The sequence below is a fragment of the Filicampus tigris genome, chromosome 3 (genome assembly GCF_054856515.1).
Source record: "Filicampus tigris isolate MCC_2025a chromosome 3, RoL_Ftig_1.0, whole genome shotgun sequence".
In the NCBI taxonomy this organism is placed as follows: Eukaryota; Metazoa; Chordata; class Actinopteri; order Syngnathiformes; family Syngnathidae; genus Filicampus; species Filicampus tigris.
In genome coordinates, this window is record NC_141219.1 from 27,085,877 (window position 1) to 27,102,008 (window position 16,132).

At 43.3% G+C, this 16,132-nt stretch overlaps 1 protein-coding gene across 1 annotated transcript in view; it reads right to left on the reverse strand.

The window, feature by feature from the left end:
* The window catches only part of otog (otogelin), a 67,035-nt gene extending 50,903 nt beyond the window's left edge, over window positions 1–16,132 (reverse strand). The window contains exons 1-17 of the mRNA XM_086026222.1: window positions 16,063–16,132; window positions 15,853–15,910; window positions 15,398–15,452; window positions 12,393–13,182; window positions 11,178–11,276; window positions 10,792–10,949; window positions 9,852–9,973; window positions 9,386–9,594; window positions 8,831–8,961; window positions 8,407–8,513; window positions 8,023–8,132; window positions 7,222–7,347; window positions 7,027–7,135; window positions 6,815–6,861; window positions 6,219–6,364; window positions 4,367–4,499; window positions 3,946–4,123 (exon numbers count right to left, since the gene is read on the reverse strand). Of these exons, the coding sequence (XP_085882348.1) occupies window positions 3,946–4,123; window positions 4,367–4,499; window positions 6,219–6,364; window positions 6,815–6,861; window positions 7,027–7,135; window positions 7,222–7,347; window positions 8,023–8,132; window positions 8,407–8,513; window positions 8,831–8,961; window positions 9,386–9,594; window positions 9,852–9,973; window positions 10,792–10,949; window positions 11,178–11,276; window positions 12,393–13,182; window positions 15,398–15,452; window positions 15,853–15,910; window positions 16,063–16,132 (2,648 nt within the window). The remainder of the gene's footprint in view (window positions 1–3,945; window positions 4,124–4,366; window positions 4,500–6,218; window positions 6,365–6,814; window positions 6,862–7,026; window positions 7,136–7,221; window positions 7,348–8,022; window positions 8,133–8,406; window positions 8,514–8,830; window positions 8,962–9,385; window positions 9,595–9,851; window positions 9,974–10,791; window positions 10,950–11,177; window positions 11,277–12,392; window positions 13,183–15,397; window positions 15,453–15,852; window positions 15,911–16,062) is intronic.

The window sequence follows — 16,132 nt, forward strand, 5'->3', positions numbered from 1 at the left end:
ACCTGATCCAGCCTTGTCTTTTGTGCTGGATACGGACGCTAGCAGTGTCGGCATGGGGGCGGTGTTGTCACAGGTGGGGCCGGAAGGTGAACGAGTGGTGGCCTACTTCAGCCGCATCTTCAATAAGAGTGAACGACGATATTGTGTCACCAGACGTGAACTGCTGGCAGTTGTTTTGGCTGCGCGTCATTTCAAGTACTACTATTGTGGCGTTCCGTTCACCATCAGGACGGATCATGCTGCGCTGCAGTGGTTGATGTCGTTCAGGGAACCAGAAGGCCAAGTGGCACGGTGGCTGGAGGAGCTGCAGGCGTTCCACTTTACTGTGGTACATCGGGCTGGAGCTCAGCACGTCAATGCTGATGCCCTTTCCCGGCGTCCATGTGCTGTTGGCGGCTGCGGCTACTGCGACCGGCGGGATGCCAGGGAGTTGGAGCTGTGTGGGGAGGCGACTGCCGCTGGACCATCGTGCTGCATCCTGGAGGCTGTGGACATTGCAGAGTGGGCTGTCAAGCAGGAAGAGGATCGTGATCTCAACCCTGTGCGACAGTGGGTCCAGAGTGGCAGGAGGCCACCCTGGGAAGGAGTGATGGGACTCTCTGTTGGCGCCAAGGGCCTTTGGAGCAAGTTTGCTCTCTTAAGCATGAAGGATGGCGTGCTGCAGCGTGCGTGGAAGGATCCAGCGACCGGAGAGGAGAGGTGGCAGGTGGTGGTGCCCAGAGCTCTTAGAGAGTCGGTACTGAGAGCATGCCACGGGGGCACGGGTACCGGACACTTTGGCAGCACAAAGACACTCAGACGGCTTCGACAAGGGTTTTACTGGGGCCAGCATCGACGGGACGTGGAGGACTTTTGCCGGCGGTGTGACGAGTGCGCGGCCTACAAGGGCCCTCAAGACCAATCGCATGCACCGCTTCAGCAACAGAGAGTTGGGGCGCCCATGGAGCGGGATGCTGTGGACATTATGGGTCCTTTTCCCGTGACGGACAGAGGGAACCGTTACGTGCTGTGTGCGATGGACTATTTCACAAAGTGGCCCGAGGCATACGCACTGCCAGATCAGGAGGCAGAGACGGTGGCGGATGCACTGTTGGAGGGCATGTTCTGCCGGTTTGGGACTGCAGATATACTCCACAGTGATCAAGGAAGAAATTTTGAGTCCAAGGTTTTTGCTGCCCTTTGTGAACGCTTGAACATGCAGAAGACGCGAACCACCCCTTTGCATCCGCAGAGTGATGGTTTAGTTGAACGTTTTAACCGCACCATGCAGCAGCAGCTTGCCATCCTCACCTCCGAGCGCCAACGTGATTGGGACCAGCATATTCCAATGGTGTTGATGGCGTATCGTTCGGCTGTCCAAAGTTCCACAAGCTGTAGTCCTGCTCTGCTGATGCTTGGCCGGGAGATCCGGACACCAGCGGAGATGGCGTTTGGCAGACCACCAGGCAGCCCCGAGGATCGGCCGGGGTTGGAATATGCCCGGAGACTGCAGGATCGTTTGGAGGCAGCGCATGTCTTCGCCCGGGACCAGCTAGAGAAAGCTGGTGCACGTCAGAAGCGGAACTACGACGTACGCAGCAAGGGGCGGAACTTCCAGGTCGACGAGCTGGTTTGGGTGTATACACCAAAAAGAAAGAAGGGACGCTGCCCTAAGTTAGTCAGTCATTGGGACGGGCCGTGTAGGGTCCTTGAGCGGGTGGGGGAGGTAGTGTATCGAGTGGCAGTTCCCCCCAAGGGCCGGAGGGTTGCCCTACATCGGGACAGGTTGGCTCCGTACCGGGGCAGTGGTGTTCCGATATTTGAGGCCGGGTCTGTTTCACCTGCCATTTCAGGACGAGTGGTGGATTCAGGTTCCCCAGATCCCACTCATGTTGTCCCTGTTCCTCCGGTTGGAGACAGAAATGGCACGGGTCCAGGCCGACCCAAGAGACAGAGGCGTAGGCCGCAGCGCCTAGAGGATTTTTTGTTGTTGACCCCCTCGGGGGCGAGGGTTTCATAAAGGGAAGGGCAGTGTAATATCTGTTCCTTGTTTTGTGCATGTGCTGGCTGGGTCTATGGGTAGTGAGTGACGTCATAGTGAGGGGACAAGGAGTTTAAGAGGGAAGTTGAGGGAGAGAGCGTGTGGATGATTGAGCGCATGGGCGTGAGTTGTGGCCACCAGCAGCTCTTGTGTAAATGTGTACGGTTCTCTGTTACGATCTGTGATTAAAAACGACGATCAGACTGCATCCGCGACTGTGTGCATCTTTGACCACTTCGAGGGGCATTACAATACTCTGAAAGCCCAAAGGATGATCGCTCACAGCATTTTAGTTTGCTAGATGGATCATTTAAAATCAACATTTTAATTCATTTGAAAGATACCTTCAACTCTGTGGTTTTTTTTTGTAAGAGTATATATATTAGTATACTATATAGAGGCAATATATTGTCTCCAGCTCCCCATGTTTTCTTTTCCATGGAAACTGGGTCGAAATGGCTCTTTGAGTGTTAAAGGTTGCCGACCCCTGGCTCAAACCATACAATTTAAGATGCATCAAATTGGTTTGAATGGTTGTAATCCAAGAAGGAAGCCTCTTCTAAATTTATTACAAAGAAACCCCGCAAAAACAACAGTTTGCCGAGGCAAACTAAGGACATGGATCTGGAACCACATCCTGCGGTCTGATGAGACACTGATAAACTAATTTGGTTTAAATGGTGTGAAGCATGTTCGCAGGCAACCGGATGAGGAGGAAAAAAAGACAAATGTGTCCGGGAATGTCATGCTCAACGGCTGCATGAGTGCTGCCAGCACCGGGGAGCTGCTGTTCATGGACGAATGCCAACATGTACTGCGACATTCAAACAGAGCATGATCCCGTCCTTTCAGAAACTGGGCCACAGGGCAGTATTCCAATATAATAACTCCAAACACACCTCCAAGATGACCACTGACTTGCTAAGGAAGTTGAGGGTAAACATAATGTCTCCAGACCTAAAACCTCAAACGGAGACTGGAAGTGCCTGTCTATGAAAACAGTTTCCAATATTGAGCTTTTTACTCAATGTTCTAATATTCTGAGACACTGAATTTGAGGTTTTCATCATCTGTGCGCCATAATCATAAAAAATAAAGAAACAAAGGTTTGAAATATTTACGCAATGATTCCACATAACATGAGTTTCACTTTCTGGAATGACTGATCAAAAATATAGTGCTTTTAAATGATACTCAATTTTTTCCAGGTAAAAGCTTTGAATTGTTTTTCCATATAATGTGTGGCCCACAGCACTATTGTCCTGTAATCACAAACATCTATGCTGGATTTTTGTCTGCATGTTCCCATACAATACAAGCTTATATGTCCTCACTGTTGCTTGAAGACGAGCACAAATTTCCATCAAAGGCAGGACACAATGTGTGTCTACTTCTAGAACGTGAGTAAATTCCACTTTCTTTTTGCACTACTGTATATACCCCCTCTGATCCCAGACTCAGATGTATATCCTTTTACAGCTGTTGAACAACATGCGCCCTTTAAGGCTGCCCATTACGACATGGTACAGTGGACCTCAAACAGTAAATTCCTTGTTGAGGAGCCGTGTCCTGTTGGCAACTTGTGTGAGCCGAGCAGTGTGCATTACCGAAAGTGTGAGAAAGAAGCCCACGTTTAGAGCTGCACAATAATTATGTTCTAAAATGACAAGTGGGCAAAATGCATCATAATCACAAGACCTGTATGTCGTCTGTAGTAGGCCTTACACAACGGATACATGTTCAGCATGCCTCATTGTAACATCCAGTTATCTCAACACACATCTAATCACGAAACCACTGTGCTGCTCGGAATAGAAATTGTCATGTGAAAATAAAATGCAAAAATGTGTTGCTTTTCTTGATATCACCGCGTGCCCTCTTTTTCTCCGATTTCTGAGTTAGTGAACATAAATGCGCACACTTACAAGAAGTCATCTTGAATGTTGCCATTGAAGGTTCCACAAAGTCCCACTGTATCATCCTTCCATCGTGCATTGACCTGCAGGTAGAGACGAAACTCCTTCCAGCTGTACTGCAGACGTAGGCCAAATGTCGTCTTCACTTGGAGGAACATGGATGAGAGCTCCTGAATGTGGAAGGTGTCTGGAATAAATCAAGGATGACAAGTGACTATATAAATAAAGTGCAAATAAGCAACATTAACAATAATGTTTTGTTTAAACCAAGTAAACTGGAACTTGATTAGTACTTATTGATCAGTGCTACTGCACAGTAGTCATCTGCAGATGAGTGTCCGCATACACGTTCAGAAAAACATTGCTAATATCTCACAGAGCATACCTGCTTGAAGTCGCAATGTTGGAAGGGGATGAAAAGAAGGGTTACCGTCAGAGTAAGGCAGGGAGATGCGGTACTGTCCGGCGATGAAGACATCGCCAATGCGGCTCAGCGTAATCTCCATTGCAGGATCCTCATCAATAACTAGGTTCACAGATTGGATGCAAGACCCATCTAGATTCTGCGGTCAAAACAAGAAGTCAATGCGAAGCTCCAAAATACATTTTTACAAATCGCAGCCGTTAGGGAACGGATCACTGAGAACTTAAGATATGATCCACTTGATGGACAAATTACAAGATCCCCCAAGTTAGCCGAATCGGATTGACAAGGTTTGAGTTGATGAGTTATTGACTTGTTGCTGGCAAAGGCAAGAAAAAATAAGCATTCCCTCACTTTTCGCGGGTCATAAGTTCCACGACGCCATCAACCCCCAACACCCCCCCCCCTCCCCCTCATATAGTGTGAGTGGAGCGCGCTCTGCCTCCGATAGTAAACAAGGAGGATGAAATGTCGGCAAATAACTATGTTGAACTTTTGTCTGTTTGTTTTAGAATCCTTGTGGATTAATGCGCTTTTTTAAATCCCTGTTGTTGTTGTTGTTATGCAAAGCGAAAGTTAGTTGCCTTGACATTTTTTGTCTTCTTTCATGTTTTCTTCTTTTCTCTTCTTTTAAGGATGACGAAGAAGAAGCACTTCCAGGGGAAGTTGTCATGGCAACTTACTTTCGCTTTGCACAACAACAACAACAGGAATTTAAAGAACCTAACCCTAACCAACAAAAAGTTTAACTGAGTTATTCGCAAACGTTTCTCATCTCCTCATTTTCAGCCGGAGGCAGAGCACGCCCCGCTAACAATTTCTGAGCGCAGCTGTTTACTATCTGGCTTGGACTAGCTGCATTGGGCTTGGCTTGGAGCGTATTTCCAAACGCACCCACAATGAGTGAACTGGGTCATGGGTAGAGGGTGACACCGTAGTGGATTTTCAGCCCGTCCCATCCCACTCCCAGAGAAAAAATCCTATACTGTCCCGTCCTGGCCCATCCGGAGCCCAAAATGTGCTCCGCGCAGACAGAGGGAAACTGCTGGCAGCAGGGGATCGAATCTACAAAGTTGTTGTGATTAACACTATTGACTTTATATTTTACTTTAATTCAATCCACCTTGAAACATGAAGCATAAAGTGGACATTTATGGCGATCGTAGTAATTCGGCCATGGCTTAGATTCATTTTTTACGCACGGTTAAGACGTGACGTCATCGTTAGTGATGTCTCCATGAAAAGAGTTTTTAAAGCCTCGCCTCATAATTTCCCCCAAATACTGTATTTATTTCTACCTGCTACCTAATCGCTTGAATGCCCCGACGCGCTGGACCACATTTATTTCCGCAAACACATCGTCAGGTGTGACGTCGTCTCTTCTTCTGCGCAACCGGGCCACTTTGACGACGCATGTGTTCATACAGCAGACAAGACCGAGGTCGCATTTGTAATATGAACGCTTACACAAAAAAATCGGATTTGAAAAAAAAATCAGAATTGAGCATTAAGACCTGCGGTGTGAACCTAGCCTCAGAGTAGTAGAGTCAGAGTGGATTTCCGAATGCGAACCTAATCTTCATGGTTTTGGTATTAAAACAAATCGAATGTATACAATAAAACCAATTTCCCCTGTGAATCCACATTTCGTTACTGATCCAACTTCGAAGGAAGAAAAATAACAAGAAAACCCGCAAATTGGCGAGGTAAAACTGCAATAGATGAAGTTATGATCACAAATGAAAATCCGTGATAGAGTGACTCCACAATAATCGAATCGTGACGTAGGAAGGGAACACTGTATTCTTTGTACTGTACACCCATACTGAAATCAAACAAAGAAATGCAGTTGACTCACAGCTCCACAAGGGGCATTCTGGATGGTGACAGTGAACTTCCCTGAGTTGCGACTCTTGGCAAGGACATACTGACACGTTGCTGGAAAAGTGTAGACGCGCCCATCGAATGACTGGAAATACATATCGCCAGTCACAGAGCATTCGCCTGTTGGGCAAGGGGAACAATTTGTAAATTAGGCTTGTTGCACAATTTTCAATTTTAGGATAGCAATTTGTACATTATGTGCATATTTTCATTCCTGCACCTTTCTTGTGTTAAATTGGGTAATTGGGGAAGAAAATGTATGAAAATAGGAGCTACGGTGGTAAAATACTATTTTTATATTCCAGCTACGCTGGAATAGCCGAGACATTGCACATGATTGCAGGATATAATGTTGTGTCTCAAATACTAATGTACCAGACTTATATTAAAGTATTTTGTTTCACTTTGTCAGCAACACAACCTCACATGCAGTTCTCCTCTGCATGTATTTTAACAGGTACCACCATTTAGTTACCAAAATAAGAAGAGTTAACTTCACTAACTGCTACTAATCGTTGATTGGTTAGATCTGATCAGTTAACTTTTCATTCAAATGTAGCAGAAACCAACCTGGGCAGTTGTATTCTGTGCAGTTCCACAATCCAGCTTCACATGTGCTGACACAAAACGTAAAAACATTAATCAGCTGAATCGTAACAAATGACATATTTTACAAAGAAAATAATTAGTCCCACATCAGTCTGTCTATTGTTCATTTAAAGCACACAGTCTGACAGCATAAAGTGACTATAGAAATCAAAAAAGGTCATAATGCACCTTACCAGTTGTTACATTCCTCTTGTATTATTTGTCCAGATGGGTAGAAGACACCATGGTACTCACAGGGACAGTCAGAAGGCATCACACAGCTGCCATCCTCAAATGTCAAACCTCAGCATTGGACAATCTACTATTAGTTTCAGTTCTTCAACAGTTGAAAATAGTGGAATACAAATGAAAAATGAATATCAAATCACCACTCGGACAATGACATCCATCCAGGCAGGCCAGCCTGCTATCGATACATTGTCGTTCTTGCTTGCAGGATGATGGGCAACAACTGATGCATTCCAGGTACTGCAGACCTTCAGGACACTCTTTCACTAGTTTCAATAAAACAAATAATAAAGAAGACACCAAATGGTCAACGATAAATCATAGAGTGAGCATCCACAAATCTGATTCAAGTGGAAGTCAACCCAAACATGTTTTTTTTCAGGAGTATGTTCTGTGCAGGCCCACTAGTTGAAACAAGGCATTCTGATGAATATTGCTCTGTGGAATAAGAGTTAATCCATCCGTTTTTAGCCATCTGTGGGGGCGGCCATTTTGTCACTTCTGCCGACTGTAAATGACACAGTTGCTCATGGCTCAGGTAACGACCAATCACAGCTCACCTGTTTTCTGAAGCTGACCCGGTCGTTATCTGAGTAGTTGTGAAGTTATTTTCATTAGACAGAAGTGACAAAATGGGCGCCCCCTGAGATGGCTAAAAATGGGTGGATTTTGCTGCATAACTCATATTCCACGAAAACAATAGTATTTCATATTTCAACAAGTGGGCCTGCATAGAACACATTATTGAAAAAAAAATGTTTTGGTTGACTTCTTCTTTAATAACAGCCTTAGTTTTTCCCAGCTCTTGATGGTGTGACGGAAAAATATTTAAATTACATTTAAGCATCTTTCAAAATCGAGAGATTTTGGGGCATTAGTAGCATGAGGCCATCTCTGGCATCCATGACAATGCCAAAGTCACAGAAAAATTGGAAACATACCACACTGAGGAATATGGTCCCTCCAATCGTTCAGAGGATGGTCAGCATGGGCGCAAGCTCGGGAGTACTCCGTAAACACTTGACATACTGCATCATCAGTTGGACCCGACCTTCAACAGAGGGCATACCGATTGGTAAACTTTTAATGGGTTTACAAGTATATTGTTGCCTGAGTCACACAATAGCATGGAAATGTACACACTAATTCGATTAAGTGATTGGAGGTAGGCAGCTGATTTTTGCTCTCTGAGAGAGGATTACGGTCCAACACTTTGAAAAGCCCTGAGTTACACAATACTGCACACATCTCGCAGTTTAGAGAATATTTGTGAACCTGAAAATGATAAGTGCAATTTATCAAACATGCTGATTTTCTTTTCTTACAAGCAGATGTCGTTGAAGCAGCTGGCCATGTAGGACAAGGGGCTGACGAAGTCATGGCAGCTTTCGAATGGTGGATCCAGAAGCATTAAACACATTTCCTCCACTTTCTGATGGAAAGAACAATAAATTAATTACATTTGTAGCAACAAGCTCAAAACTATAAATGAATGGTCGTGTTTGACACACTGTACTGTGCCTCCTCCAAATGTTTGCGATACTGTGATACTATAATTGCTGTTCAACAAAAGAATCAGGTTACAATAAGGGTAGCGCAAACAAAACTGCGATTTTTGAATGACAATGAATCCATTAAAAAAATACATAACTTTAACAAAATGAAAGTCAGAATGACACTTTTTGGTCCATTTAGAGATTTTTTTGGGGGTTTTTTTGCCATGAATGAGTCTGTGTCAGAGACGCTTACCAGCAAGACATGCACATCGACTGCTGAACAAGGTGAGGGGAAACTAGAAGGCACCATGGGGCACGGGGCCTGGAGTGGCACTGTCTCCGCCCAGCTGTTTCCAAACATTTCTATTTCATGAGTAAGGACACCTGTAAAAGACACAAAAGTTACACAAATAATCTTCTCAAAATTTTCAAGCAATATCATACACCGATTTGATTTCTTGGTATCTAAAACCGTCAACTGTGGCTAGTCTGTGATACCGAGAGGGGGCGCTAACCAAAAGCATTATCCGCTGTTCCTATTGTTGGTCCTAATTCTGTATTTTACAAAATGCAGATTCCTGCAGCAAATCTTTACAATACACTACATGTCATTGGTTGTTAAATCATGCTTTACAAAGGCTTATATGTGTAGGGTATAACTTCGGGTGTAACATTGTATTATTATCTCATCAAAAACGTAGCGCTGTTTTGATAACTTCTCAATTTAAAACCAAAAATAACCTACCTGTACATGTAATCTACAAAGAAAGAAAACACTTTTGACTGCACGCTAACAAGGTGATCTTACCATAGCTGGCCCTGAGGTCATCCCCTACATCTGCATTGAAGTTTCCACAAAGGCCACAGGTTCTGCCCACAAATTCTGGGCTGAGTTTAATGTAGACTGAGCCGCTGTGTCCCTCCCAGGCCAGCGTGAAGCCTTGCGCCTGTGTCACTAACACGTACTGGGCTATCTGCTCTAGATGCAGCTCATGGATGTGATGTGGAAGCTGCAACCTGGAATTTTTCAAATCAGAACAGAGAATAATGACTTAGAAAAAAAAGTGGCACTTTCTCTTTGGTACATACAGTCTTTAAAAAAATGGTGGCCTTTTCCAACCCCAAATAAATTAAGTTGTTAAATGTGACAAATCCAAACACATGAATTCAGCAATTGAATGACTGCCGATGTGGTCAATATTAAACACATTTGGAATCATTTATATGAAGATGCCCGAAAAAAAAAAAGTTTTCATCTTGTTTCCACTCCTAACCTTTGCCCTTTGAATGTCACGTAATTGGCGTGCAACCGGATCTCACCCTCCAATGGAAGGAAGAGGCTGACTGAGCGCTGACAGCTGTAAGGCTCGGAGCCACAGCCTGCGTCATTGTGCACCTGCAAACAGAAGGATGCTTTGCGACATAAAACCGTGTCCTGTTTGAAATGCATACAATTGTACAATAATAACATTCTATTTACTATTGGATTGTTTATATTTGTCTGTCTTCAACTACAGATTTATTATGATGTGATGTTTTATATATTGGGTCTATTTCCTTAGTATTTGTAAAGAGGACATTGTCCATCCATCATCTATACCGCTTATCCTCACAAGGGTCGCGGGGAGTGCTGGAGCCTATCCCAGCAGTCTTCGGGCAGTAGGCAGGGGACACCCTGAATTGGTTGCCAGTCAAGCGCAGGGCACACAGAGACAAACATCCGCACTCACAATCACACCTAGGGGCAATTTAGAGTATCCAATCAACTTACCATGCATGTTTTTGGAATGTGGGAGGAAACCGGAGTACCCGGAGAAAACCCACGCAGGCACGGGGAGAACATGCAAACCCCACACAGGGAGGCCGGAGCCGGGATTAAACCCACGACCTCTGAACTGTGAGGCGGACGTGCTAAACAGTCAACCACTGTACCGATTCAATAATTGAATGATGATTAGCGGGGTTGGCTGCGATAAACTTCCAGCTTCCCTGTGAACCCTGAACTGGGAAAGTCATGTAGACTGTCACTTTGACATTTGGTCAAGGAGGAAAGTGTTGCTTCAATATGGTACCAACATCCAAAATGAGCAACAAACTGACAATAACATTATGAAGCTTGATATTTCTACTTCTATTGCTTTTGTCATTTCTCTTATCAATCTTAAAATTTAGAAGCATTGAAAAGGGGTTTCAGTTCTCATGTTTACAACTCACCTGGACTACGATGCTGGCCTGAGTGGTTTCCTCACAGTCTTTCAGTAGTGTATACGTGCATCGGCCAGGGAAATAGTAGTAGAGGCCGTCAAAAGTCTCATAGTTGTATTGACCCCAGGTCCTGCATGTCATCTCCCTCTCAAAGCCACGATTTGGAACTGGGCACATGAACCGGGAAGTTAGAAATCATCAATGATGCCCCTGGCCCAACATATTGTTGGTGGCAAGCAAATTTTTCGGTTCTTTCATGTTGGGTTACAAAGAATACGCACACAATGTCGTGTGAGTAAATGTGTAAGACCACCTACTTGACTGACAATTATCATATGAAATCCCCATCACTCACAGTTTGACCGCAGATTTTAAAAATGACTTTAAAGGTATACCTGTCTGGCACCTGTGTCCAGTGGCCTGAAATAGGCTGCAGTCACATGACTTGGACTGAGTGCACCAACCACCGTTCAGGCATCGAAAGGAACATGACTCTACAAAAAGACAAAAGAGTAGTTAGAGTACACTGTTGCTCGGGAACATAATGCCCTGGCTGCTAGCCATTCCATAAATGCATGGTTTTTAAATACATAGTGCTTTTCATGCCATATGATTGGCCGGCATCCAGTTTCGGGGGTACCCCACCTCTAGCCCTAAGACAGCTGGAATAGGCTACAACTCACTGGCGGCCGTCCTGATAAGGATAAGTGGTATAATAAATATATGGATGGCAATACTTTTTCAATCATATCGGACAAAATGGCTTTAAAATGGCTTTTTATACAGTATACACAGATTACCCATCCATTAATTTTCTTTCTTTGAGGTACACCCTCAACTGGTCCAAAGGCACTCGCGGGCCACATGTACAATCAAGACAAACAACCATTCACACTTACATCTATGGGTGATTTTATCTTCAACTATGGATGTTTTTGGAATGTGGGACGAAGAGCTGTAGTACCCAGAACTCCACACAGGAAGGCTTGAGCCGAGATTCCAACGTGTTAACTATTCCACGGTGCTGCCTACTTCTCCCATCGTGCATCGCCAAGCTTCAACATTTTCAAATTCAAAAGTCCCCATCTACCCTTTGGAGCAGTGGGGTCCCTCCAAATTGTGAAGCGCTTTGAGTTTGTAAATCGATAATAATAATCATTGGATTTGTATTGTAATTGTATTACTAGTATTAAATTCCATGTCAATGTACACATCACTAAACACCAAACAATAGCTCCTCACTTGGCCCCTGTTACACCATCTGCTCGTTTGGCTCACAGCATGTGTGCCCACTCAACCACATCACACACAAGTGAAAGTATCAAACGGAGGGGTTCGTTAGTCAGGCAAAAGCTGTTTTCCTTCTGTTCGCCAAGTGGGGGTACAACAGAGAGTTAACTTGCTACCACATTTAAACACTGGGGATGGGCTGTAGGGATAGACAACATTTTACACCAGACGATTTAGAGTCTTAATGAACTTATCATATGTGTTTTAGACAAGAGGAAAACCCACAACAGCAAACCCCATACAGTAAAGCTCAAGTTGGCATAGATTCCTAAAACCGACTGCATACATTCATTCTTGGATTTGTGCAAGTGAAGATGTACCTGAAATCAAATGAAACCTCAGGGCTTCTTTTGCCTTCCCGGTGAAAATTGAAGCATTAATTGGACGTTCATCTTGCGAGAAGATTCTGTTAACAGGGTTTCCTGTTGTGTTAGTTGAATCTTGGGTTGATGGTTTGACTGAGCCAATCAGAGATTTGTCAGAAGATGATAGATTTAACAACAGCGGGTTGGGATGGATGGTCAAGGTGTCTGATGTTTGTGAGTCATTTCTGGATTGGTTAGCTGTTTGGCGAGTAATTAGAGAATCAATTGATTGCTTGACTGGGAACTGCCTTTCTGTTGATTGGCTGGAGGACGACTGACTTGCTTGCATCGTTGCTTGAGTAGATGAGATAAGTGAGGATTTTCTGGCTAGTGTTGTATGTGAGGATGTTGCTGTGCTGTCCGGTTGGTTGGCTGAGGCTACAGTGGTTGGTGATTGGCTGCTGAGCACTGTCCGTGTTGGGGATGGCTTAGAGATTGCTGAGGTGGTTAAAAATTGTTTGGGTTGCGCTTTGGTAGTTGGGTCCATGCTGGATGATGTTGTTCTATTTGGTGATTGGCTGAGAGATGCTGTGGTTACTTGGAGTTGCTTGGATTGTTCTGTTCTTGATGGTAATGTACCGGCTGGTACAATTGTTGAAAGTTTTGTGAAGTTCAAGTCCAGTCTTCTTTGTGAGATGAACAAAGTCTTCGACAAGTCACTGGAGGTCGTGTTGTTTTGACTGACCAGAGGTTCCATGGAGGATGATGTGTTGGGAACCAATGGCCCATCTGTTGATTGAAATTCCTAAAAGGAAGTAAATCGACACTCAATCAATACTCAAAAGTGGACAGCCATAACCAGCCAACCTCAAAAAATGTAACCTGATCTAGGCAGAATTTGGTAATATAAGATTAGGGGGCATGGAACACCTGTATTCACACATAAAGATCCTATATAGAACAAAAGGAAAATATCATTGCTAAGACGAGGAGAATTGTGTGAATGATCACTTTATACTTATTAAAACTATCTGTAGTGAGCAAAGTTTTTTGTACGTATGTGGAATAACAGCAACACTTCCATGTGTCTACCTGTCCATACATACAGACATTTTTTTACTACAATACACAGTACAGTACTTGTACTTTTTTTATTAGCCTGATTGTAAGCAGGGGCCCATTGGTAGCGTAGTGGTTCAGAGCTCTGACATTTGGGCAGCTGGCATGGATTTGGTTTCCGCTCAGTTGCGCACATGGACAAGAAGGTGTCAAAATGATAGGGCACTGCTAAGCAATTTGAGGGGTTGGTGCTTTGCTCAAGGGTACCTTGGCAGTGCTAAGAAAGCAGACTAGCATCACGACAAAAACAAGTCCCTGTTCTTTCATTTTGCTGTGCCTTATTAGTAGACCATGTTTCATAAAGTATTTCTAACCATTTGGGAATGTTTCTGTCATCTACCTTAAAATCACAGTCACTGATATAAATACTTTTGCTCAAAATGGCATCACGTCATCATCATCAATTAGACAGCATCACAGGGACCGCTGTGACTTCTAGGCATTTATCACTCCACACTTTTGATTTTCCACTTTCTTGATTCACTGTTTTTGCAATTATTGGGACTTTCCCTGAACTTTGTTCAAGCTTTCGATTTTAGGGGTTTTAATGCCACACCTGTTTTTTCGTCATTCCTCAAGTACCTGGGACTGAGTCTTCATTGATGCAACAGTAGTGTGTGCGGAAGTTCACCACCAAAGCCAGAGTCTACTACTAATTGCAGTTAATGAGCTACAGTTAATGAGAGTATGTTTTACTAAAAACATGACAAGTTCTTGCTGATTTGAATGTAAAACAAGTTACATAAAATTAACTCCAAAGAGTTCTCTTCAGCAGACAAAACAAAAGATGCATCGAGACGTGAGGTTCCGTGGATACCTGAGCTCTAAAGCCAAGGCTTTCGTCTCAAACAGCAGTAGCAATGCAGATGGCAAAGGGAAGTATTGGGGGGCGGAGGGGTTGTCTATACAATTAATTATTCATCAAAGGTCAGCAAGAGAAACTGAGCATTTAACAAACCTGCCCGCTGTGCAGCTGACCCAGATGTCAAAGACCGGACAACCTACGTTACGCAAAACGACAAAGGTTTTGTTGATCTAACATGAGATAGATCTGCTTTGTGCGCCAGTGACCTGCGACGTGTGCTACTAATCGTTTTGTTCCTTTTTATAGCTTATGTAGTTTGGACCCAATTCTCACGCCTTTCTGAGCCAAAGGAGAGTTGGACAAAAGGAACAACCACATTGGGGCTGATAGAGGCACTGATAGATGAACGTGAGAAACCCGAGGAGTTTCAATACTGTATATTCCGACTGGGAATTTCTCACATCTATTCCTACAGAAGATTTTTTTTTTCAAACATATTTTCTGTGCATTTTAGAGCACTTTTTTGAGTGATTGGTTTGTGTAATAAATGAGCTCCCAGGTTTGTTAATCAAAGTGTTTTCCTGATGTTTATTTACAAACTGGTGGAGTCTACGCTACGTATTTATGTAAGGGAATAAAGTATATGAAAAAATATTAAAGTCATTTTCTCTTTAGTAGTAAGTTATTCAAGTGTAAAATGTGTAACTTATCGTCGCTGTCCTGTGAAAAACAGTTACAATTTTGGATACATATTTCAATTTTCACGTTAATGCGTTGTCTGTAATGCGGAAACCCCATTCACATAAAAATAAGAAAAATGACAAAAAAAATGGACATATGTTTTTCACAGGACAGCCATCATATGCAAAAATAGACCTTCTGACACAATCAAATATTTTGGATGTAATATTATGCTTAAAAAACATCAGAAACTAAATAAGTAAAAATGACCAATAGGTTGTGAGAGATGAGCCTGCCAAGAGTGTTGTCAGAGTCCTCTCTCTGCCTCATGTTTTGGTGTGTAGTCAAGATTTTTCGGGGGATCTCTCTGATCCTAGCAACTCCATCAGCAAGGATGGTGAATGTTGCTGCCTACCTGCCTTCCCTGGGAAGCGGTGTCCCATTTCGGCTGCTTTATCCTGGTGCTGTTGCTGTTCGGAGAAAGAACAAGGAAAGGTTTGTTCCTGCTACTGCTTTCCCTCATGATCCCCCATCAGTCAAACTACCAGAAAACCAAACTGTCAACCAAGGGAATAATCGACATCTGCCTGTTTAAAAATATCTTTCAAAACACCATGCCAAAATTGTGCCAATTGAAAAAAAATTAAAATGAAAAAAAACAACTAAAAATGATAGTGTATCCTTTGAAAAAAGAACACGGCAATTAGCAATTTAACAGTCTAGCATTAAGAAAAAAAAATTCTAAGTTCAAAACTGTTGTTGAATTGTACAAAACATGAGTATAAAGAATTAAGCAAGTAGTGGAATATAGTTGTTTGTATCTAAAACAATGACACTGCAGAGTGTTGAGTCAAACATTAAACAACTTACGTATATAAATCATTTGAGTTTGAATTGTCCGCGTCCACATCATTTCTTGACAGTTGCACTGAAATCAAGGTAAAGAGTCATGGGAGTAATTATATTGTTTACAATTACAAGATGTTAAAGCAAACAAACTCATCATTTACCAAATAGTTTTTTCCTTATTGCCCTGACAGCACATGCAAGCGGCATCACCGTTTTATCAACATGACTCACCTTGATAAATTAAGATAAAAAATAAAAAGTACAGAAGCCTTTTCCAGCTAAGTCCTAAGTGGGGATCCAT